The sequence below is a fragment of the Callospermophilus lateralis genome, chromosome 12 (assembly GCF_048772815.1).
Source record: "Callospermophilus lateralis isolate mCalLat2 chromosome 12, mCalLat2.hap1, whole genome shotgun sequence".
In the NCBI taxonomy this organism is placed as follows: Eukaryota; Metazoa; Chordata; class Mammalia; order Rodentia; family Sciuridae; genus Callospermophilus; species Callospermophilus lateralis.
Genome location: NC_135316.1, coordinates 45,074,236 through 45,098,321, shown reverse-complemented (window position 1 = coordinate 45,098,321; position 24,086 = coordinate 45,074,236). Strand labels below are relative to the sequence as shown.

General features: G+C 32.4%; 1 protein-coding gene across 2 annotated transcripts in view; it reads left to right on the top strand.

Annotated features, from left to right (window-relative positions):
* The window catches only part of Uchl3 (ubiquitin C-terminal hydrolase L3), a 58,016-nt gene extending 34,262 nt beyond the window's left edge, over positions 1-23,754 (top strand). Inside the window, exons 6-9 of one of the 2 annotated variants that reach the window (XM_076872486.1) lie at positions 9,504-9,695; positions 14,506-14,581; positions 22,715-22,773; positions 23,536-23,754. In XM_076872486.1, the coding sequence (XP_076728601.1) occupies positions 9,504-9,695; positions 14,506-14,581; positions 22,715-22,773; positions 23,536-23,619 (411 nt within the window). In that variant the 3' untranslated portion in view covers positions 23,620-23,754. The remainder of the gene's footprint in view (positions 1-9,503; positions 9,696-14,505; positions 14,582-22,714; positions 22,774-23,535) is intronic. The other variant, XM_076872485.1, reaches the window with a different exon arrangement.
* The last annotated feature ends 332 nt before the right edge of the window (positions 23,755-24,086 follow it).

The following is a 24,086-nucleotide window of genomic DNA, read 5'->3' as shown; positions in this document are numbered from 1 at the left end:
TGAAGACAAAAATATTTAATCTGCTTTCTAAAATTTCCAGAGTTTCCAAAAAGCCAGTTCTAGATTTTTTTGGAATTATAATGGAGAGAGATGTTTACAGGCTACCTTGTTTTATTGCTCTTTGCATATATTGTGTTTTTTTACAAATTGAAGGTTTATGGTAACATTGACTCAAACAAGTCTAACAGCACCATTTTTCCAACAATTGAGATGATTATTAGCATTTTTAGCAATAAATTATTATTAATTTTTTTTTTTTTTTACTTTTAAGTAGGCACAATACCTTTTTTTATTTATGTGTGGTGCTGAGTATCAAACCCAGGACCTTACATGTGTTAGATGAGCACTCTATCATTGAGACACATCCTCAACCCGAGCAATAACTTATTTATTTATTTATTTATTTATTTTAAAGAAACTGTGGTGTTTATTTATTAATATTTATTTTTTAGTTTTCGGCGGACACAACATCTTTGTTTGTATGTGGTGCTGAGGATCGAACCCGGGCCGCACGCATGCCAGGCGAGTGTGCTACCGCTTGAGCCACATCCCCAGCCCCTCAATAACTTATTTTTAAAGTAATATTTACATTGTGTTTTTAAGCATAATGCTGTCGTATACCTTAATATACTATAGTATAGTACAAACAAAACTTTTACATGTACTGGAGAAAAATTCATGCTATTTGCTTTATTGCAGTATTCATTTTATTGCAGTAATCGGGAACCAAAACCACAATGTCTTTGAGGTATGCCTGTATATTACATGTAAAGTGATGTATGTAAAATCATATTTTGCTTTTGCAATACCCATACAGTCAGCAGAGGGGGCACAGTTCAGTGTTAAAGTCCTGGAAAATACTGTGTCATTAGTACTTTCAAAGTTTGTTTTGGAGTTGCTGAGGATTGAACCCATTCATAGTTTTTTGTTTGTTTGTTTGTTTTGGTACCAGGAATTGAACTCAACCACTGAACCACATCCTCAGCCTTATTTTGTATTTTTTATTTAGACAGGGTCTCACTGAGTTGCTGAGTGCCTCGCTTTTGCTGAGGTTGGCTTCGAACTACCGATCCTCCTACCTCACTCAGCCTCCCATGCTACTGGGATTACAGGTTGTGCCGCTTCACTCAGCCCATTAGTAGTTTTAATGATATGGTAATTGTTAGTAATTTTGGACCCCTTACTAAAACCAAAAATGTGAAGAAGTGAGTTATAGAAAGTAAGAAAGCTTACAAGAAAAACAGCTTTTTGAAAGACTTAACTGTAGATATTTTATCTTTTCTAGTTAGTATGGAAGACTTCTAGTTAATTTGAAAAATTAGATATTTGGTCCAAGATTAAGGTTATGGCTTCAATTTTCATATTTAAAAGCAAGGTTAATTTAAATTAGGTTAATTGTTTAATTTATATTCCAGCTAAAATTATGAAGATTTAAAAGTTGGTGTGTGTATCTCTAATCTTTCTTATTCTTAAAAGCAAATCTAAGAATATAAAGATTCCATACCAAATAAAAGATATTGCTTGGAAATCTTTTCTGGATTGTCATATAAATTAAGCTTTATTTGGACTTAAAAATATATATGATGTACAGACAATCCATATTATGAATTATCTTTAGCAATTATAGAGTTGCAGACTGTACATATTTCCTTTAGCAGAAGGAGGTAGGAATGAGTATGATTAGATTAAAAATTTAGCCTACAAATCTAATGGTTAATAACATTCATTTAATAAATGCTTAGTATGCTGGCACTGTGGCAATAAGATAGTGATTAAAAGCTTCACAGTTCAAGAGCTATACATAGTACAGGCTTGAGCATCCCTAATCCAAAAAACCCAGAATATGAAATGGATTAAAGATGCTCAACTGGTAAAATCTATGCTGATATTCCCAAGTTCAGTAAACTCTGAAATCTGTCTGAAATGTTCTCAAATGTTTTGGATAAAGAACATTCAACTAGTAGTTACAAAAAAAAAAAAAAACAGGCATGATATAGTAAAAATGTGCCATCCTATTTTTAATGTAGCCAGATAAACACATGCAGACACAGTCCTTGATGTATGAAACTTAGACCTATCATCTGTTCTTATTTCATTCTTTCCTCTGTTACGTAAGCTTATACTAGAAAATATGATGAGCAAAAAGAAGGCTAAAATTACACATAGATAATATGATAAGAGTTTTGTCAAAAAATATATCTTCATCTTTAGAAATTATTGTAATTTTTACTTATAGGATTATTGTGAGGATCTATAGCATCTATATTTTAGAATTTCTGATAGGCAATAGTAAACACTCATTGTTATTGACTGATGAACATATAAAGATACTTGTGTGAATGTTTTCACTGAAGCATTGTTTATAATTGTAGAAATCCAAAAACAATCTAAAGGTGCAAAAATGTCTTTCTGGTGCAATAATGTCTTTATAGTACCTCTATGTAATGTAACATGAAAAATTACCTAGAGCTATACTTATTAAGATAGATGACATGGATACATGGATAATGAAAAAGGCAGCATGAAGAATCTGATCATCTATTGTAAACAACAAAATAGCTAGAAATTTGAACATATTGTGAAAGACCAACTACAGGCTATCATAAGACTTTAAAAATCCCTGTAAGTAGCCCCATGGGTAGAGCTCACACCCATTTTCCACATACCTCACTGGGTACTCATGAGATATGTGGAGTCTGTCATGGAGATAGACTGTGGAAAAGGCAGGAAAGAGACCTATGGTGTAGGCCTGAGAGAGAGGCGCAGCAGCCACTGTGGGAAAGGTACCTAGCCTGGATTTTAATCTCCTGTAGAACAAAGCCTAAGAATCCTGGGACAGAAAGTCCTTCCTGGGAATTTATCTCCTTCCTAGAAATCTCTGTATGAGATATCTTCTACAACTGGAGAGGAACCCTCAGAAAGCTTTGTCCTTGATATTCAGGGACAAAGGAAATGCCTGTGACAGAGGCTGAACCAGAAGAATAAAGAATGCTTCCATATCTCCATCATTAGACTGTAAGCACCATAGACAAGTATCAAAAGTATGGATATTAGTCAAAAACATGAAGAAAGATCTCTTCTGAGGCATTAGCTTTAAAGAATATCCCAAAACTATTGATGAAACGAGAGCATTGAAAAAGAATCTGGCAACCCATATCCCACCATAAATACAAGGTAATGATAGATAAGTTTTAAGCCAGTGCTGTGCTAAGGGTAACCATAGCAGCAGTGAAATTCAACTCCTGAATAGATTGAATTGTCCTCCATACTAAAGTCCTAGCAGAAGATGAGGCATGCCCATTCTTAGGCTTATTAAATAAATTAATATCAATGCTCAACGCCCAATTACCCAACCTTTAACCAGAAAATTATAAGACAAAGAAGAAAACAAAAACATAAGCATACTGTCAAGAGACAAAGCAATCAACAGAACCAAACCTGAATATGATCCAGATGTTGGAACTATCAGACAGAATTTAAAATAAATAACTATGTTGAAGGCTCATGTGGAAAAAGTGGACATTATGTACCAACATATAACATCAGCAGAGTTGGAAACAATAAGAATCAAATGGAAATGGTAGCAATGAAAAACATAATACCAGAGATGAAGAATGCCTTTAAGAAATTCACCAGTAGATGCCACAAAATCGAGAAAACAACCAGTGAATATGATGATAAATCACTAGAAGTTACCAGAATGAGTGACAATAAAAAAGAAGTAGTGAAAAATGAAGGAAAAAAACCCCAGAAAAACAGAATATATAAGAATTGTGGGGCAGTTTCAACTGATCTAATACATTAAAGTGGAATCTCAGAAGGAGAGAGAGGGATGACAGGAAGCGGATAGAGGGGTAACGCCTTGGTATAGAAAAAAAATATTTAGAGAATCAATGGCCAACTATTTTTCCATAAATAATTGAGTACATCAAACCATGTATTCAAGAATCTGACACACTAGGTAGAATAAATACCCCTAACCTCAAACATATACATATGCGTGCACACACACACACACACACACACACACACACACACACACACACCACGACACATTTAGTTTTCACTCTGCTGAAAACTGAAGATAATTTTAAAAAACATTCAAGGCAGCCAGAAGAAAGAGATATATTGGATTCAGAGAAACAAAGATAAGGATTAGAGCAATCTTTTCTTCAAAAATTTGCAAGCTGGGACAGTGGGATAATATTTCTAAAGTGCTGAAATGAAACTTTTTTAAAACAAGCAAAAACTAAGAGAATTTATTACCTGCAATACAAGAAATATAAAGGAATTTCTTCATGCAGAAGCAGAATAATACCAGAAAGAAACTTGTATCTATACAAAGATTTGAAAAGTACTGGAAATGGAACAAGTGAAGGTAAATATAAAATAAATTTTATTCTTGTTTTTAATTGCTCTAAAAGAAAATTGTATACAAAATATGTAACCATGTATTACAGGTTTATAGCACATATAAAAATGTTTAAGCATAAGCCAGGAGTGGTGGTGCATGCTTGTAACCCCAGTGTTTCCAGAGGCTGAGGCAGGAGAATCTTGAGTTCAAAGCCAGTCTTAGCAAAAGTGAGGCCCTAAGCAACTCTGCAAGACCCCGTCTCTAAATAAAATACAAACAAAGGGCTGGGAATGTGGTTTAGTAGTTCAATCTTCAGTAACCTGCCCACCCCCCTACACAAACAAAAAAAGTTTGACAATAGCACAAATGAGAGAGAGATAATATAATAATACTATCATGAGGTTCTTATACTTCATGTAAGGTGATATGGTTCTTATACTTCATGTAAGGTGATATAAGATTAATTGAAGGTATACTGACTTTTAAAAAGGCAAAAAGAAACAGATGGAGAAAATAGCAAACTGACAATGTTGATTTTAATTCAACCATAGAAAACAATACTATGAAAATGATAAAATGTAAGTGATAAAAACGTAGACATGCAAGTTAAAACAGATGGTCAGTTTAGTAACAAAACACTCAAATGTTGTCTACAAGAAAGTCACTTTAGAGAGAGAAGAGGGGAGGGGAGGGGAGGGGAGGGGGGATAGTAGAGGATAGGGAAGGCAGCAGAATACAACAGACACTAGTATGGCAATATGTAAATCAATGGATGTGTAACAGATGTGAGTCTGCAATCTGTATACGGGGTAAAAATGGGAGTTCATAACCCACTTGAATCAAAGTGTGAAATATGATATATCAAGAACTATGTAATGTTTTGAACAACCAACAATAAAAATTAAAAAAAAAAAGAAAGTCACTTTATTTATTTATTTATTTAGCAACACTAGGGATTGAACCCTGAACTTTGCACACACTAGGCAAGTGTTGTACTACTGAGCTGCATCTGTAGCTCTAGAAAGTCACTTTGAATAAAAGGCATAGAAAGATAATAATAGTTAAAAGAATGGGAAACGATGTGTATTACAAACATTAATCAAAAGAGTATTGGAGTGGCCACATTAACATTAGGTGATGTAGACTTCAGAACACGAATATTACCAGTGATAAATAAAGACATAAGGATAAAGATGTTACCTCACCAAGAAGACATGATATTCACATAACATAGTAGCTATATGCAGCTTAAAATCAGAATCTCTACATGTATGAGGCAAATAACTGATAAAAATGAAGGGAGAAATAGTATTTATCCCCATTTATAGTTGAATATTTCAGTACCCATCTCATGAACAATAGACAAAGAAAACTAGTAAGGGCATAGATGTCCTGAACAACATTGTCATGTAGCTTGGCAACTTAACCCTTTGAATGTTTATGGAATACATAAACAGCAACAGCTGAATGTTTTTTTTTTTTTTTTTATGTACATGGGATATTCTCCAGAATGGACCATATTCTGGTATTCTGGTTCAGGAAATAAATCACAAAAAAATTTAAATTGTACAAAGAATTTTTGTTGTTTAATAGTGATGGGATTAAGAAATAGATAAAAAAAGAAATACCCAAAATATATGAAAGTCTCCAAATATATAAAAATTTAAATTCTTCTGAATAACTTGTAGATCAAAAAGAATTTCATAAAGGAAATTGGGAAACATTTTGAATTGAATGATAATTTTTAAAATGTCATAATTTCTAGGATACAGCTAAAGTACAAATTAGAAATCCATAGCAATAAATGCTTATAGTAGAAAAGAAAAAACAGGTTAGAGAGAAGCTATATCACTACATGCTTGGAAAAGAAAAATGACTTCAAGTCAGTGACTTGAAGTTTTACCTTACAGTAGCAAAAAAAGAACAAATTAAACCCAAAGAAAGCAGAAAGAAGGAATAAAGATAAAAGAAATCAATGAAATTCATTGTGGTACTAGAGGTCCTACCCAATACAATAGAACAAGAAATGGAAATAAAGGACATATGGGTTAGAAAGAAAGAAGTAAAACTGTTTCTATTCACAGAGTATGACTTTTTACTCTTCATTTTTACTTTAAAAAATGAAAAAAGGTATTTAAAAGTTCATAAAATACAAAGAAAGCTGTCAGAAATGTTCCGGGCTAAAGGATATAAATGAACATGACAAATAAATTCTCTATCTGCTTATATATTAGACCCTGGGAAAGGGGTGGAGGGTATGATGGAGGAGTACTATAAAGGACATGGCTAGATTAATTGACAAAATTAAAATATGAATGGAAGCTCAGATGAAAGTATTATATCAATATTAAAACTTCACTCCAGTTACTCTAGAGAATTCTTTAGTCATAGGGATTACTGAAGTTTTGTTGGCCCTCCATATACATTTTGCATTTGTAGATTTAATCAATCCTGTATTGAAAATATTCTTTGAAATATTGAACACATTGAATGTGTGAAGATTTTTCTTGTTATTATTCCTTAAAAATATGTATAAAAACTTTATATGTAGATATACATTTTATTAGGTATTATAATAGGTAATCTAGAGGTGTTTTAAAGTATTTGGGAGGATGTGTATAGGTTTTGTGGAAGTACTACATTTTATATAAGGGATTTGAGCATCCACAGATTTTGGTGACCAGGGTTCCTAGAACCAGTCCCCTATGAATACTTACCTACAGATGAGTTTATTTAGGAGTAAAGGACCACAGTGAATGTAACTTACCCTAATTTATGCTTCAGGGGGAAAATTATGTAGAGAGAGGAGAGTATAAGTGTAGGTAATAAAGCAAATGGTGGTAAAAAATCAGATCTGAGTATTTCCTGTACTGTTTTGTTTTTGTAACTCTTTGTATGAAATTATTTTTTTATAAAGTTTTAAATTTTTTCTTAAAAAATGACAGAAGAAGGAGTCCTCACTACTTGAAGTTGGAAATACCACGTTTCACAAGTGTGTTAGTAGTAAACAAATTAAACAATGAGAGACGATGTCTTCGCTTCCAGGACAAATGTGGGTTTGGTTACTACTTACTGTACGACAGTGGGTTTCCCCAGCTCCATGTTCCTCTCCTGTCATGTAGCCTGCTGCATGTGCAGCCATCCATCTGGGCCCTCTTCATTGTCCTCATGTGAATTGACACAGGCATATTTATGATCATGTACCTTGTGCTATGAATTATAAAGTTCTTTTTCTCTGATCCAGCAGTCTCATGTCTTGCTAACACCTATGAAAAAGTAATAGTCAATTTGCTAGCCTGAAAGAGTAAAATGAAATACAGACCCAACAATCTAGTCTTCTGAATATGTTCTGCTATTTCTCTTTTCATTCCTTTTCTCACATTAAATTCTTTGCCAGAGCTACCTTTCCAATTTTACCTGTGCCATTCACATTCTTTCAGTTTATAACTCTATTTTAGTAATGTGTCTTCCTCAGATTCTTAGAAAAACTTTTTTTCTGTTCTTCATCATCAACTTCACCTTCCTGTCTCTCTCTACTCCATTTCTTTTTTCCTTTTATTATCTTCCCTTTCCCTCTTCCTCCTATTTAAATGTAGATTGAATATAACAAATTTCTGATTAGACTATATCTGTGAGAGTAGACATTTTGTTATATGTACCTTTATTCCAACATAGAACCATTATAGGATCATTTATGTGTTTATAATTGATTCTTATGAGAAGCTGTTCACAAACATTTTAAACCCCCCATCAAAATGATAGTTTTATTTTAGGTTAATGTATTGTTTATGTAGATCAAAAGTACCAACTTAAAAAGAGATGCAGAGGGCTGGGGCTGTAGTTCAGTGGTCAAGCACTTGCCTTGCAAATGTGAGGCACTGGGTTCAATCCTCAGCATCATGTAAAAATAAAGATGTGTCCATCTTCAACTAAAAAAAAAGATTAAAAAAAGTTTTAGAATCATTCAGAGCAAACTCAGACTATACCATGGTTAGTGAAATTTATTATCAAAGCCTTATGACTATTCTTTTTTATTCTCATGATTTTACTGATTATAATTTCATCATATTGCTTTAAATCATTTTTAATTTAATATAGTGGTGTTATTGATTCAAGGTGACATTTGTAAGATCATCTGGATTACCACTATTATTTTTTTGTATCCATGTACATTTTGTGGAAAACTATTGGGCCAGATTTGACTTTGGTATAAGTAGTGTTTGAAAAGGTTAATCCCCATACATCTAATTTTATTAGAATCACTCTTCTGCTCAGTAGACTCTAATCTCATAAATTAGCATTAAAAATCCTTCTTTTGATTAGAGTCTGTTCGCCATACTGAGTAAGATCATTGAATCTAGAACCTGATATCCTGGGATTTAGTCCCAGCCCACTACTTGCAGCAGTGTGACCTTGGTTGTGTCACTTAGACTACTTGTGCACTGATTTCTCATTTGGAAAATGGGAATAGTTATAACTATGTCACAGGCCATTGGAGAATAAATTAATTGATGTGTGTAAAGTGCTTAAAATGGTGCCTGGCATGAAATAAGTGATACATATTTTAACTGATACTATTGTTTACTAAAAGATGATTAATAGGCCATGATAATTTCCATGGTAGCTTGTCAGCCTAAATAAGAGGATAGTTCAGGTCATCATATTTAGAGAAGTTCATTTCATTCTTATTTAGGTTTTAAAGTCCCCCTTCACACATACCTTGGTTTCTACCCTCTAAGGAATTTTACCAATGCCTATTGACATATTGTTTTCTTCTGCCCATTATTCTTTTTATGTTTTGTATGTGTTACGTGTTTGTGTATGTGTGTTACAGTTTTAAAAACGATCTAATATAATGATTCCATTTTAGTGGCTTTAAAATAACTCAGTTCCATGAATCTGTGCTGTATAGCAGATGAGGATATGCCAGTATTTAAAATGTACATATAAGAAACTATGGCATATAACCTGATACTTGATTATATATTTCCACTTTACCCATTTTTAAACAATATTCATATGTGATCCTTTACTATATGATTGTTACTAGATCATATGACTACAAGTATGACCATACGTTGCTTTTAAGAAAAAAATGATCACCCAGTAACGTGGTCTAAGTAAAATATTCTCTTTTTTAATTATGTAGTCCTCCTCGCCATCCTCATCACAGCCTCATTCTAGCCACTGCAGAACGAAGTCCTCATCATTGTGTCACCATGCATCCCTGCCCTGGGTCAAACGTAACCATGTAGGCCCTGCAAAGGCTACCAGTCCATCTCTCCGTCTTCGTCGCTGGCGACCCTTCTTACGCCTACCATCTTTGGGTCTCCATTCTGTTGTAAGTGTAGTCAATCTTCCATCTCTTCTTCCAGTGGCAAGGGCAGTCCTTTTATTTTCCCCCCTTAAACGTCTTCAGTCTTCAAAGGGCTTTTCTCTTGGTTCACTCAACCATTAGCTTTTTCTCCCCGAGTAAGATTGCAAGCATAACTCTGTGCTTTGCAGTCTAGCTTGACTTTCACCACTGCCTTGGTGAACATTCATCTTTCCACTCCATACCCTGCAAAAATAAGGGCTCCTGCCTGTTGATGAGTCCTGATCGACATTTGTGATAATGTTTAATTTCCTATTAGTTGTTAAAGTGAATGTGTGTTTTCTTACCCTTCAGCTTTCTAGTTTCATTTAGTTGACTTGGGTCAACAAATGCTGTGTTCCTTCTGAGTTCTTTGCCATCTATTGCTTTATTTATTTATTTTTCATGTTTCTGAGTACAGCATTAGTCTCTTGCCATGCTCTGGGGTCACTTTACTTACTCTATCCTTAATCTAAATCCTTCATGGTGTAGGGTATTTCATCTAAGCTGTTTTATTCCCTGAGGTGGCTCAGGTACTTGGTTTAATCTTGATCTCATCTTCCCTGCCTATTTAATTTCTGAAGATCTTTTCCAAGTAGGAGGTGAAGATTTTTTCTCCTGTGTATCAATGTAGGCCTCCCGCAAATTTTATGATTTCACTTTTATAGGCTAAAAAGATTAGCAAACTATTAAAAAGTACATTTGTTCTTGTAATCTTCCTAATTATCTTAAATATTGAGATTGACAATGGAATTCTAATAATTCTGACAGTGGAAATAAACTGCAGAATTAAGCAAGTACAGTTCTTGTCTTTCTGATGTTCTATACTTTTAAAGGCAATAACTGTGGTTTGGCAGAGTCTATCTAAAAATGAAGTATCTGAAATCTTTGATGTGTGCCATACATTTATAAGAAACTTGACATTTCTATAAATCATCATGACTTTTGAAGCTAGTATAAGCTTATGCATGTATTTTAGCTCTTAAAACAATTAAAATATGACGTCAAAGATTCTTTCTTCCCCCTATTTACCCTTCTAGAGCTGTACTCAAACTGCAAAGTGGAGTCTTGACACTTTTCCTTAAACATTTGCTTCCACCAATTATCAGCAAAATCATCAAATAGCCTTCCATTTGTGATGAGTATCAACAAACGGTGTCTCTATTTCATTACGCTCATTGGGTTACCATACTCATTTGTCATTTTTATTCATTCATCCATTTGATATTTGTTGCTTCGTATTATGCTATATGTTGTTTAACACAGTGAGAATACAAGGTGAACTTGATAAATAGAATAAGATCATAATTTTGTAAATTCCGACTGGGGCACAATTGATTTAATTTTACATAGGAATAATTTCATTTGTACTAAAACCATTCTAAATGTAAATGAGCACGTGATAAAATTTGGTATTTCCAGTTTTATGTAATGTTGATCTTTGCACATATTAATTTTATTTCCTTATAGCTTTATAAGTATTTTCATAGCATAGTGGCTAAGAACGTAGATTTTGAAGTCACATTGCCTGGATTTTATCCTAAATCCCATCATTTACTAGCAGTGTAACCTAGAACATTTACTTAATGCTTCTCTTAGTTTTTTTGAGAGTAAGATGGATAAAATCATATTACCTACCTTATTGAGTTTGTATGATGATTCATTGGTCAATAAAACATAAAAGCACTTAGAACAGTGCTTGGTATATATTAAATACCATTAAATTTAAACTGCGTTTTTATAATGTGAAATTTATACTTAGTGTTTGATTTCTAATTGATTTGTTATATCACTTTTTAACCAAGACAAGTATTATATTCTAAACTAGGAAACTTAAAGTTATATAAGTAGAAACTTAAAGTTATATAAATATAGGCAAATGATCCAATCTGTAGCCTCTGTTTTATGATTTTTATGTAGTTATATGTTGGTCATTTTTTTTGCAACAGAAGACTTGTTGAGATTTTCTTATTGGTTTTAGTGGAATAATTTTTAAGCAGCTGAATAATTGCAAATTTTAGATTAATTGAAGTTGATTAAAGGAAAAGTCTTAAAATGAAGATTTAGGTTTTGTGGAGGCTTAAACATTTTGAGCTTTACTAATCTTTTATAATAGTTTGAAGGCTTTTCATACCCACTGTAGAGTTTTATATTTTTAGTATTTATTTTGGATAAAAGGAACAATGTCACAAAATTTTGAGTCACTACTTTGATAACTACTCATATTTGTGAAAATGTTTGTATTAATATTGTAATATTATATAAGATTTAGAACACATTTAACAGATTACACACTTAACAGTTATATCTTGCTTAAACCTCTAAATGGATAGAAACCCAAGCAAGGCTCCTGGATTTGGGCACGTATTTAGTTCTCTGACTCCAAGTATACTGTCTTTACCACTAGCATGGTTGTATTTACTGGCAAAACATTAAAAACAAAAGCTATGTAATATATAATTCTTAAGATATTAAAATAATTTATGAAAACACAATAGTTCAAAAGATTTTAAACCCTTTATACTGTCATTGTAAAATTATCTTAAAATGAATAAAAGAATAGTTTTTCCTAGTTAAATAAGGAATTCTTTTTAGCATTTTTCTTACAGAAATGAATTTGTAATTTGTAAATTGCCTAGGTTTGGGCTTGAAAAGTTGGATTCTCCTGTATTTATGAATGAAATGAAGGTATTGGATTAAGTGATTACTAATTTTTTTTTATTCCCTAACCAGGAAAGTAAGGGAACTCACTATCACTGACTTTACACATTTGAAAACAATTTATTGTGTTAAAGAAGGATTAGATCTTTTTCCAAGGTGATTGAAAATACCTGGAGACCTTTTGTAGTCTCATTGTAAGAAAACTCTTAATAAAAATGTGTTAACTATAGAATGGGCTATCTCAAAACTTTGTTGCATTTCCCAGGCATTTGAGGAGCAACCACAATAGCCGACCACACTAGAGAGGAGTCTTACATTGGTGCAGTAGTAAAACTAGATAAAAACTTTGATTTCTACTGTATAATTTTTTAGTTCTTGATGAACTTAGGAGGAGCTAGTTTGCCATATTTGCCAATTTCTTCCATTTATAATTTGAGAGAAATAATCTCAGTAGAACACTGAGAGATTAGATGAGACACTGTATTGGCAAATATTTTAGAAGCATTCTATAAATCTTAGAAAATAAAATACAGTAATGAATAAAATAGCAATATTTAATCTCTACCTTTAATTTCTGCATCAGAAAATTCCGCATTATAATTAATAGAAAATATATAATTATTGAGCATGAAAAAAAGTGTATTTTTTGAGTCAAGATACTACTGTTACTTAAAACCTTTTAAGGTGATATAAGATAAAATTTATGCCTTTTGAAAACTTTTATCTCTAAAATTTTTGTTCCACCTGTATTTAACAGTGATTGTATTTCATTTCAAATCACTTAGATTTGATGTATAGCTAACATATATTAGTACTAGTTGTGCATATCATAGAAAGTATCAGTTAATCAGAGTATCAATTTTACATTAGTTATTTGAATGTCTAAGATATGTAAATATTACTTATGCAAATTGAATTTGGTAAATTAAAAAAAAAAAAACCTAGGTATAGTTTAAATTTCAAATTGTTAAGAGTCCAAAAAATGGGGCTGGGGTATAGCCAGTTGGTAGAGTGCTTGTTTCTCAAACATAAGGCCCTGGGTTCAATCACTAGCACCAAAAAAAAAAAAAAAAAAAAAAGAGTCAAAAAAAAGCAAGAGAAAAGTCGTGGCTACAGTTCATTAAATTCATTCTTTAAATTTCATTTCTCTCTTCTTATTTTATAATTCTTTTTTTAATACCTTTATTTGTTAGATTTCTTAATGTGATGCTGAGGGTCAAACCCAGTTCCTCACACATGTGAGGCAAGTGCTCTACCACTGAGCTACAACCCCAGCCCAGTTCATTGCATCTTTTTTTTCTTAATGTATTTTTTAGTTGTATTTGGTGCTGAGGATCGAACGCAGGGCCTCACATTTGCTAGGCAAGCACTTTACCACTGAACCACAACCCCAGCCCCTTATTGTATCTTAATTTGTTCTTATCCTCTTTTCTTCTCCCCTTTTAATCTTCAAGGCTAATTCCCTGCATTTATTCATTTTTAAGCTTTTTAATCTAGAATGAGTACAGATACTTATTTTATGATTATTTACTCCACATTGTTCAAAAAATGATATTATTAAATTCATTAAGTCATTAATGAAACCAGTCATTAAGGAAACCAGCTAGCTTTCTTTTCTTTGTTTTTGTTTCCTAGTCTTTTTATTTTTGTATTAGATGTCTTATTTTATTTTTAACATTTATTTATTTATTCTAATTTGTTAAATATGACAGCCCAACTAGCTTTCTTGATGTCTTAAATTTTAACTTGTGTTGCTTTAATTGTTTATGAATTATTAAAACCTAAGGCTTTTAAATTTTAAAAATTACACAATAAATTCATACATTCATTTTATTCAAACAAGTATGCATTGTGTACATACAATATACCAGGCATTGTGCTGACAGTAGGACTTCTAAGGTAAACAAGACTTAGATCAATTGAGACTAAGAGAAATATGCTTTTAGTTTGTGTTTTCCTTATTGATGGATGAACACATTGTCACAAACATGGTCACTCTGTCCATCATATCAAGGATTAAGCCTTAAGTTATATTGGATAAATGTTCAGTCACTTGGTATTATTTGTGTATGTATATATGTCCTTGAAGTGATTGACTACTAATGTATATAATACATATTTTTCCCTCCTATTCCAGGCACCAAGTATAGATGAAAAAGTAGATCTTCATTTTATTGCATTAGTTCATGTAGACGGGCACCTCTATGAATTAGGTAAGAACTATTTTAATTTATCTTGGGGAGAAAAATGGTAAATGGGAAAGTTTCTATTTATGATAAACAGGACTACTGATATATATTGTGTTTACTTAAATTAATTGATTATTCTATAAAATTGAGTTTACATAATGGCATTTTTTTTAATATTTTTTAAGAAAAAAATAATTGTTTTGATGTTCAAGTATCTTATAATTCAAGAAAGTTTACATACTGTCTTTGCATTTTAGCAAAGCAGAAAAGTAATCATTACAGGAAACTTCTGGAAATCATCCTTATTAAATTATTGAGTTACTTTTTGGAAATATCTGGGTGAACTGCCTTTATTTTTGAAAGATATGTGTGATATTCATCAAGACCAGGTTTTGTATTCAATAACAAATATTACTAGTTTTCAATCCATTATACTGTCCTTATGGTAGGCTATCTGATTTTTGAAAAGATTTTACAGGTCTCTGGTTTCTGTTAATGGTTCCTTTGGATTTATGTCAAAGTACCATAATTAGTTACTTGATGTTTTGGCCTATGTCTGAACTTTTTTTTTTTTCTTTTAATGTTACTGTTATTTGGACTATTTCAGGGCATATGCCAGGAAATACTCATAATTTTAACTGAGTTATTCAGATGGAAAAAACTTCTTATATATGTTTCATGATTGGTGTACATGATCTTATAATTATGAGTCTTATGCTTCTCTATAGGACCTTCTGAGTTAAAAAAAATCCAAATAAAGAAACAAAAAGGGGATGTTCTTTTCAGTAATTCTGCATGCTGTGATCTTTAGTTTTCTTACCTCTCATTTGCTGTGTATGTATTAACTTGCCACTTTTTGTTTTTCTTCTTTTGCCCATATTTTTATTGGTACATATGGGTTGTAAATAATGGTGGGATTTGTTGTTACATATTGGTACATGCACACAATCTTAACAATACAATTTGGCCAATTTCATTTCCTAGTATTTCCCCTTTCCCTGCCTTTTCCTTATTCCTGGTTTCTTTCTTCTACTCTACTGATCTCCCTTCAGTGAGATCCATCCCCACCTTTCTTTTCCTTTTTCCTCTTTAGTTGCCACATATGAGAGAAAACATAACTCTTGGCTTTTTGAGTTTGGCTTATTTTGCTTAGCATAATGTTCTCCAAGTTACATTCATTTTCCTGCAAATAACATAATTTCATTTCATTCTTCTTTATGGCTGAATAAAACTCCATTATGTATAGATACCACATTTTCTTTATTCATTCAACCATTGATGAACACCTAGGTTTGTTCCATAGTTTGGCTATTATGAATTATGCTGCTATAAACATGGATATGCATGTTTTGCTATAGTATGATGACTTTAATTCTCTAAGAATTAAACAGGAGTGAGCAGCAGGGTCATATCCTATTCTTTTTTCTTTTTTTTTTTTTTTTTTTGGTACTGAGGATTGAACCCAGTGGTGCTTAACACAGCCACACCCTTTTTAAATTTTGAGACTGGGTCTTGCTAAATTGCTTAGGCCTCACCAAGTTGCTGAGGCTTTGAACTTGTGTTCCTCCTGCCTCGGCTTCTGAGATTACAGGTGTGCCACCACATCTGACCTATTGCTAATATTTTTAGGAACTTCTATGCCAATTTCCATAGTGGTTGTGGTGATTAATAATCCTATGAGTAGTGTAAAATAGTTCCTTTTCTCCACATCCTCTCGACTATTGTTTGTATTCTTTATGGTGGCCATTTTGATTGGAGTGAGATGAAATCTCAGGGTAGTTTTGATTTCCATTTCCCTAATTACTAATGGTGTATATTTGTTGGTCATTTGTATATATTCTTTTGAAAAGTGTTTGTTTAATGGGGTTATTTGGTTTTTTTGGTATTATATTAATCCTCTGTCAAAATAGTAGCTAGCCAGGATTTTCTCCCATTCTGTAAGCTCTTTCTTTACATTCTTGTTTCCTTCCTAAGGTGATTTTTAAAATACATTTCTCCAGGGGCTGGGGATGTGGCTCAAGTGGTAGCGCGCTTGCCTAGCATGCATGGGGCACTGGGTTCGATTCTCAGCACCACATAAAAATGAAGTAAAGATATTATGTCCACCTAAAAGTAAAAAATAAATATTTAAAAAAAGAAAAAAAATACATTTCTCCAACGACATTTTTTCCCATTCATTCATTCACTCATCTATGTCAGAATGAACTCACACTTTTTTTTTTTAAGAGAGAGAAAGAGAGAGAATTTTTTTAATATTTATTTTTTAGTTTTCGGTGGACACAACATCTTTATTTATTATTTATTTATTTATTTATTTATTTATTTATTTATTTTTATGTGGTGCTGAGGATCAAACCCAGCGCCCCGCGCATGCCAGGCATTACCGCTTGAGCCACATCCCCAGCCCCCGAACTCACACTTTACTTAAAAAATTACAGCCCATTACATCCCATGTATGTGTGTGTGTGTGTGTGTGTATGTGTGTATATATTTATGTGGAAAAGATATTTAATTGTAAAATAGAAAAGTAAGCCAGAGTACAGTTTAAGGGCAATTGCTTCTTTATATAGTATAGGTCATCTAGAGGGTTATTAGGGTTAAACATTTTCATAAGCAATAAAACATTAAAAAATAAAGCAAGAAAAAAGGGCTTGAAGATATTACTTTTCATATTTTGATGCTGAATTCATCCCAGACTTGGCCTTTGAAGAGAAGCTGAGTCTTGCATCTTGTTGATATGTCATTGTTACTCTTTGAGTAGTTTCTTTCATTTGAAACAGAATGCTCCAGGCTCTTCTTTTATTTTCTGTTCTGTTTGTCCTATATTTAGCCTCTTCTCTAAGGAACCTGTGTTCCTTTTAATGTAAAATAGTGTTTAGAACAAAGATTAGCATACTGGATGTGCTCACTGCTACTAAGGTATCAATACTTCTAAGCCCTCCCAGAGAATACAGCTAGAAATATGTTTATGTGCTATATATAAACACATGCATATGTGAATATGGATATGCTTGCACACAATTACATGTGTTTCTAGCCTCTGTGTATTAACAATTATTTATTTATATTAATACTTCTCCTTCTTTGCTGAACTTGTAGCTCAGTAATGGTGGAGTGCTTGCCTAGCATGCATGAGGCCCAGGGTTTGATTCCTCAACATCACAAAATAAACAAAAAACACCAAAACACTTCCAATTCTAATTTAATGCCATAGATTTATTCTTTTGTTCTTCTCCACATTTGTGACTGTTTTCTGAAGCTGAAAAATCTTGTCCCCATGACCCTTGTGTATTTTCTGGTTTATCCATTCATCCTTTATGTAAACAACCTCTTGGCCACACCAGTCGCAAGCTTAGTTCCAATCCCACTGCTTACTACCTTCATCTGCCTCACCAATCCTGGCCTGGCCCAGAGAAATCAAGAGCTCTTCAGAGCTTGCTTTCTGGTCATTTGCAAATTTTAGCTGCCTTAGCCTCCTTGAAATCCATTCTCTTTCTCTTTATCTCATTGAAATAGTTGTGCTGTGCTTGAGTGTCTCTTTTCAGCAGTGGTGTTCAGTAAATGTTCCCTAGAAGAAAGCTAGTATTATTGTAGGATGTACTTATAGTTATGGGCAGCTTGTTCCCCATTGTCTAAAAATAAGTCTAGGCTTATTTTTTGCCTAGGCTTTTAGTTGTTTCCAGTGGGAGCCCTATCTAACACCAGTAGTTCCATAATGGCTGGAGGTAGAAGTTGCCTAATTTTTATTTCTTGAATTCTCCAAATGGAAGATAAGGATTTAGCTTTCTTTTATTGTCCTCTTTAGTTATTTCTCTTTCTCAATCAAAAAAAAAAAAAAAAAGAGCATTACTTTTCTTTTTACTATTCTCCCAGGATACTTAGGGTTGTTGTTTATCTTTACCACAGAAACATTATTCTCAACTGAGCCAAACATACTTTTTTTTTCCTTTTTATTTCTCCAGTTAATAATGGTTTTATTTTGCTCTGTGTGTGTGTGTGTGTGTGTGTGTGTGTGTGTTACTCAACTATTGAACTACATCCCAACCCCTTTTATATTTTATTTTGAGAGATGGTTTCACTAAATTCACCAGGCTGGCCTTAAACTTGGGATCCTCCTGATTTAGCCTTCCAAGTTGCTGGAATTATTGGTGCCACTATGCCTGGCTTTTAAATTTTTATTTATTTATTTTAATGTACTTAATGCTAAGTTTCTCCTAGGCTCTTTTTCATTGGTCTGAGTCTCTCAATACTTAGAATTGGAACATCTGGCATTCTATTAACTTTACCCTCTTGGCGATACCTCTCTCAGTGCTCTCTTTTCTGTTCTATGCCTTGTATACATTATCATCATGGTATTTCTCTTTATTGGATGATATGTCTTGCTTGGGTCTGTTTATATCAATAATTTTGGGCTTCAGGGGATCTTTTCAATCTAGAAACTCTTGTGTTTCATTGTGGGAATTATTTGTTTTTTCCATTGGATTTCTCTTTTCCATTATTCTGTCTTTCTGGAATTCCTTAACTTTTCTTTCTTGTATATCATAGTCTCTTCTTTTGGTCTCTGGAACTTTTCTTCCAATCTGTTACAAATTTCTAAATCCTTTTATCATATTTCTAATTTTAAAGAATTCTTTAGTTTTCTGATTTTTTAAAAAACTTAAATGAATTAATTTATTATCTATTTTTGTGCAGGGCCTCATGCATGCTAGGCATACACTCTACTGCTGGGCTATACTTTCAGCCCACTGTTCTCTGAATTTTTGGTACTGGGGATTGAACCCAGGAGCCTTTTACTACTGAGCTACATCCCCAATCTATTTTAGTTTTTATTTTTAGACAGGAGCTCACTAAATTACTTAGAGTCTTGCAGAGTTTCTGAGGCTTACTAAACTTGTGATCCCCCTGCCTCAGCCTCCAGGGTCCCTGGGATTACAGGCATACACCACCACACCTAGCTGTTCTTTGAACTTTTATGTTTTAAAATATCACATTCCATTTTAACACTTAGGCAGTGTTTTTCAAAGTTTTATTTTTTATATAGTTTTATGAGCTCCATCATTGATGGCTGTCCTTGGATATCTTGGATATCTGAGGATATTTTATACTAGGCTTTCTCATTTGTTTTATGGTGTTTATAAGATCTTTTGTATAGTTCTACTGCCTGTAGCCATCTCTGGGGTCTTGTGATCAGATTATCCAAAAGACAAGATCTGAATGAATTGGTTAGCCACTGCTAATGAACTAGGCTGCTGTCTTCTTTCTTATCCAGCCTATAAGTGGAATTAGACCAAAGTTGCAGGGTCTTGGTTACTGGACCCATGTACAAGATATACAGATTTTCCTGGTCTTAAAAGGCCCTGTATGGTGTGATGGTCTCTAACCTCATTTGTTCTTCTCTAGGATAGGCATTTGCTTAAATTACACCCAAAGTAGTTGGGAAATGGAAGTTTCATGGTCTATGAAAAAAATTTGCCAAAACATTAAAATGTAAAAACTGCCATTGTTTGGTTGGAACAATGGCAGTTTTTACATTTTAATCTTTTGGCAAATTTTTTTCTAAAAGGACTAGGTAACAAATGTTTTAGGTTTTGTTTATTGTTTTATCATTTCTCCTGTTCTTCTTCCTCCTTCTTCTCCTCCTTTACCACCTTCTCCTTCTCCTCTTTCTCCTCCTTCTTTTGTTTTTTTTTCTTATTCAACATGTAAAAACCACTTTTAAGGAAGGTATAAAAATAGGCTAAGGGGCTGGATTTGGACCATTGGTTGTTGTTAGCACAACCTCAAGACTAGAAATATAATAAAAATCATAATTAATCTTTGCTCTAAACTGTTATTATAACAAAGTACTATATGCTTTCATTTTGTTTATATTCTTTTGACATTTCAAGATCAATTATTTAATAATCTTAGTCTGTAATAATGTTTGAAAGTAATTCTACATTAAACAACATCTGCATATGAAAGAAAATCACTCAGTAGGTTCTAATGAATGAAGATATGAGTGATGAGAACCAGAAAAAATAAATAATTAAAATACATACATAAAAAATTTTGTTAAGAAAGGGAAACCAGCTGGCATACTGGCTCACACTTGAAATCCTAGCAACTTGGGAGGCTGAGGCAGGAGAATTGCAAGTAAGGTCTGGGGATGTAGCTCAGTGGTAAAACACCCCTAAGTTCAGTCCTCAGTATCAAAAAGAAAAAAAAGAAAGGAGGGAAAACCTGTAGCCTACAATGTTTATTATACTTTTGCTTTTATGTAAAAATTAAAAGATAAAATAAAGATAATATAAAATGAAGGTAGCACATAAAGAATGTAATAGAGTCTTATAACTTTAGAATAAATGAGCTACTGAGGAATAAGCTTTTGCTAGAAAAGGATATTTTAAGGAGTTGTTCTATGATGTATTATTAAGAAATATATAATGCAATTAATAAAGAGAATATGTTTTGTAGAAATATGGATAACTAAGCATTCATATGTAATATTTACTTAGAGGAAAGTATTTCCTTTTGGTTTTTACAGACTTTAAGGATTACGGGCTGGGGTTGTGGCTCACTGGTAGAGCACTGGTCTAACACATGTGAAGCACTGGTTTCAATCCTCAGCACCACATAAAAGTAAATAAAATAAGCTATTGTGTTCAACTACAATTTTAAAAACTTAAAAAAAAAAAGAAGAAGAATTAAGTCCCAGGCAGTTAATGTAAGGATATTACTTATTTAGCATTTTGAAACTACATGTCTTAGTCCAAAAATATGCAGCATGTATTCTGATGATATGATTAAATTAATGTCACTTTACATGGAAATTTATATCTGTTCATTTTCACATGTTTTTCTTTAATAGTAGTATCTGTTAATCCAAGTCTATCATTGTGCATATTGATTCAGAAATTTTCAAAATACACACATATATTTAGTTGTAAATCATGAATACAATACCTTGTTTTTTTAAAACTCTTTTTTTTAATATTTATTTTTTAGGTGTAGATGGACACAACACATGCCTTTTTATTTATTTATTTTTTTAATGTGGTGCTGAGCTAGGCGAACGCTCTACCACTGAGCCACAATCCCAGCCCCAATACCTTTGTTTTATTTATTTATTTTTATGTGGTGCTGAGGATCGAATCCAGTGCCTCACACATGCTAGGCAAGCTTTCTACCACTAAGCCACAATCCCAGCCCTGATTCAGAAATTTTTATTGTTTAGAAACCATGGTATTATAAGAAAGTACTGTGTTTTGTGGATTGAACTTGATTAAGTACCAATTAAATTAGATATCTAAGATTATACATTTGCATAAAAAGTAGTATCATTTAACTTTTGGGTAACAAAAATTTTTATGATTCTGGACTTTTTATTTTTTTCATAATATTAAAAAAGTACCAGCTTATTCAAGATGATTGTCAATTTGGTTAGTTGTTTTGGTGGTCAGTAAAATAATTGTAGGTTATTTAAATTGTTGCTTTATATTACTGTTTTTGTGGTACATAGTTAGTAATAATACATAAGCTATGACAGTATAACTCCCTTCATTGAAAAAAACTTGACAGTCTTATTTAAGATCTTCTGATTTAGTTTTAAAGCAAAAATACATATCTTTTATATTTCTGAGGATAAAAACTGAGTTCATAACTTCCCAAAAAATTATTAATTTTATATATTTTCAGGAAGTTAAAACCAATATTTATTTATAATAAATTCTATTCATAAAAATAATTTAGGCTTTTAAATGTGGAAACAAGGTGCTAAGAATATTCTTGGTCAGGCATGGTGGCACATACCTATAAACCCAGCCACTCAGTAAGCTAAGGCAGGAGGATTGAAAGTTTGAGGCCACCCCCAACAACTTGGGTGAGACCCTGCCTCAAAATAAAAAACTTTTAAAAAAGACCAGGGATTTAAATCATTAGTAGAATACTTGCATAGCCTGTGTGAGGCTCTGGGTTCCATACCCAGTACTGCAAAATGAATGAATGAGTATTCTGTTAACCTTTAATGTTAAAAAAAATTCATGGTTACACATTTAAAATATTTGTTTTAGGATGTATCTTTTAACTTTTCTTGTCTCAGGAAGAGGAAAGTGTGAGGTAAAGTCCATTATTTTGTAAAAACAGCTAAGCATTCAACTTTTTGTCTATTTTCCACAGATGGACGGAAACCATTTCCAATTAACCATGGGAAAACTAGTGATGAAACTTTATTAGAGGTAATGATAAAACATGTTGGCCTATTTTGAGTATAAATTATATTCCTGTCATCTTTAAGACATCTCTAAAGATTATTTGTATAATATTTTCTCTGAATCTGGATGTTTCTTTGTCCTTGCTCTTTTCAGAAAATCTAAAAAACAAAAATTTGAAATAGTATTTAAAATCTACAACAGATAAGGAGGTTGCTTGTGTTCTTTATGTGAACAATTGTTAAATTTAAAAAAGACAAGAATAGTATTGAAAGAGTCACTCACTATATCCTATATTTGAGTCCCAAGATACCATGAGTTGTATCATGATCCAAATTTTAGAGATTTTAAATCTCTAAGATTTTAAATCCCTTTCTTTCTTGTGAAGGACTTATCTTGTTTGATTACTAGCAATAGTTTTTTTTTATCCTTTTTAGATCCCAGGAGAGATTATGTACTGGGAAACCAGGCATAATTTCCATTTGCATAGTATGAATATATATCATATATATTCACTCTTTTCTCAAGTTGCTTAGAATCAGTGAAATATGTAATTTTCAGGTTAAAAGGTAAAAATTTTAAGAAAGAATACTTGCTATATCTTACACTTTTGTACTAAGCAAGTTGGGCCACCAACTGTTCCGTCTTTTGGTGTTTTGTATTTTTTATTTGGAAAAATAAGTCTGCAGTATAAAATTAGTACCAGAAAAATGTGAAATTCTTATTTATCATTCATAAGTAAGACATATATTTAAAAACTGAAAAGTTATACTTTTTTTCCCCCCATAGGATGCCATAGAAGTTTGCAAGAAGTTTATGGAACGTGACCCTGATGAATTAAGATTTAATGCAATTGCTCTTTCTGCAGCATAGCTTGTTGATGATGGAAATACCAAATACTGTATTATTTGCAACAAAAGTTAAACTTCCGCTGCCATATACTAACTCAGAAATTTTGATATTTTCATTAACTTGACTGATTAAAAATTTATGTGAATTAAAATTTGATTTAACCTGTGTTTTATTTTTGCAACAAGTTAAAACAGTAATTCTTTCCTTCCCTTTCTTTTTTGTGAAGGATTTATCTTGTTTGATTACTAGCAATAGCTTTTTATCCTTTTTAGATCCCATGAGAGATTATGTATTGGAAAACCCGGCACAATTTCCATCTTTATAGTATGAATATATATCATACATGTTCACATATTTATGTGGAAAACATTTGTTGAAGATCTACTTATAATGAGATGGACAGTGTTCTAGATCCAGGAGTTATAGCAGTGAGCACTATTAATAAGTCCTGTAGTCATGGAATTTATGCTTTTTTTTTTTTTTTTTTT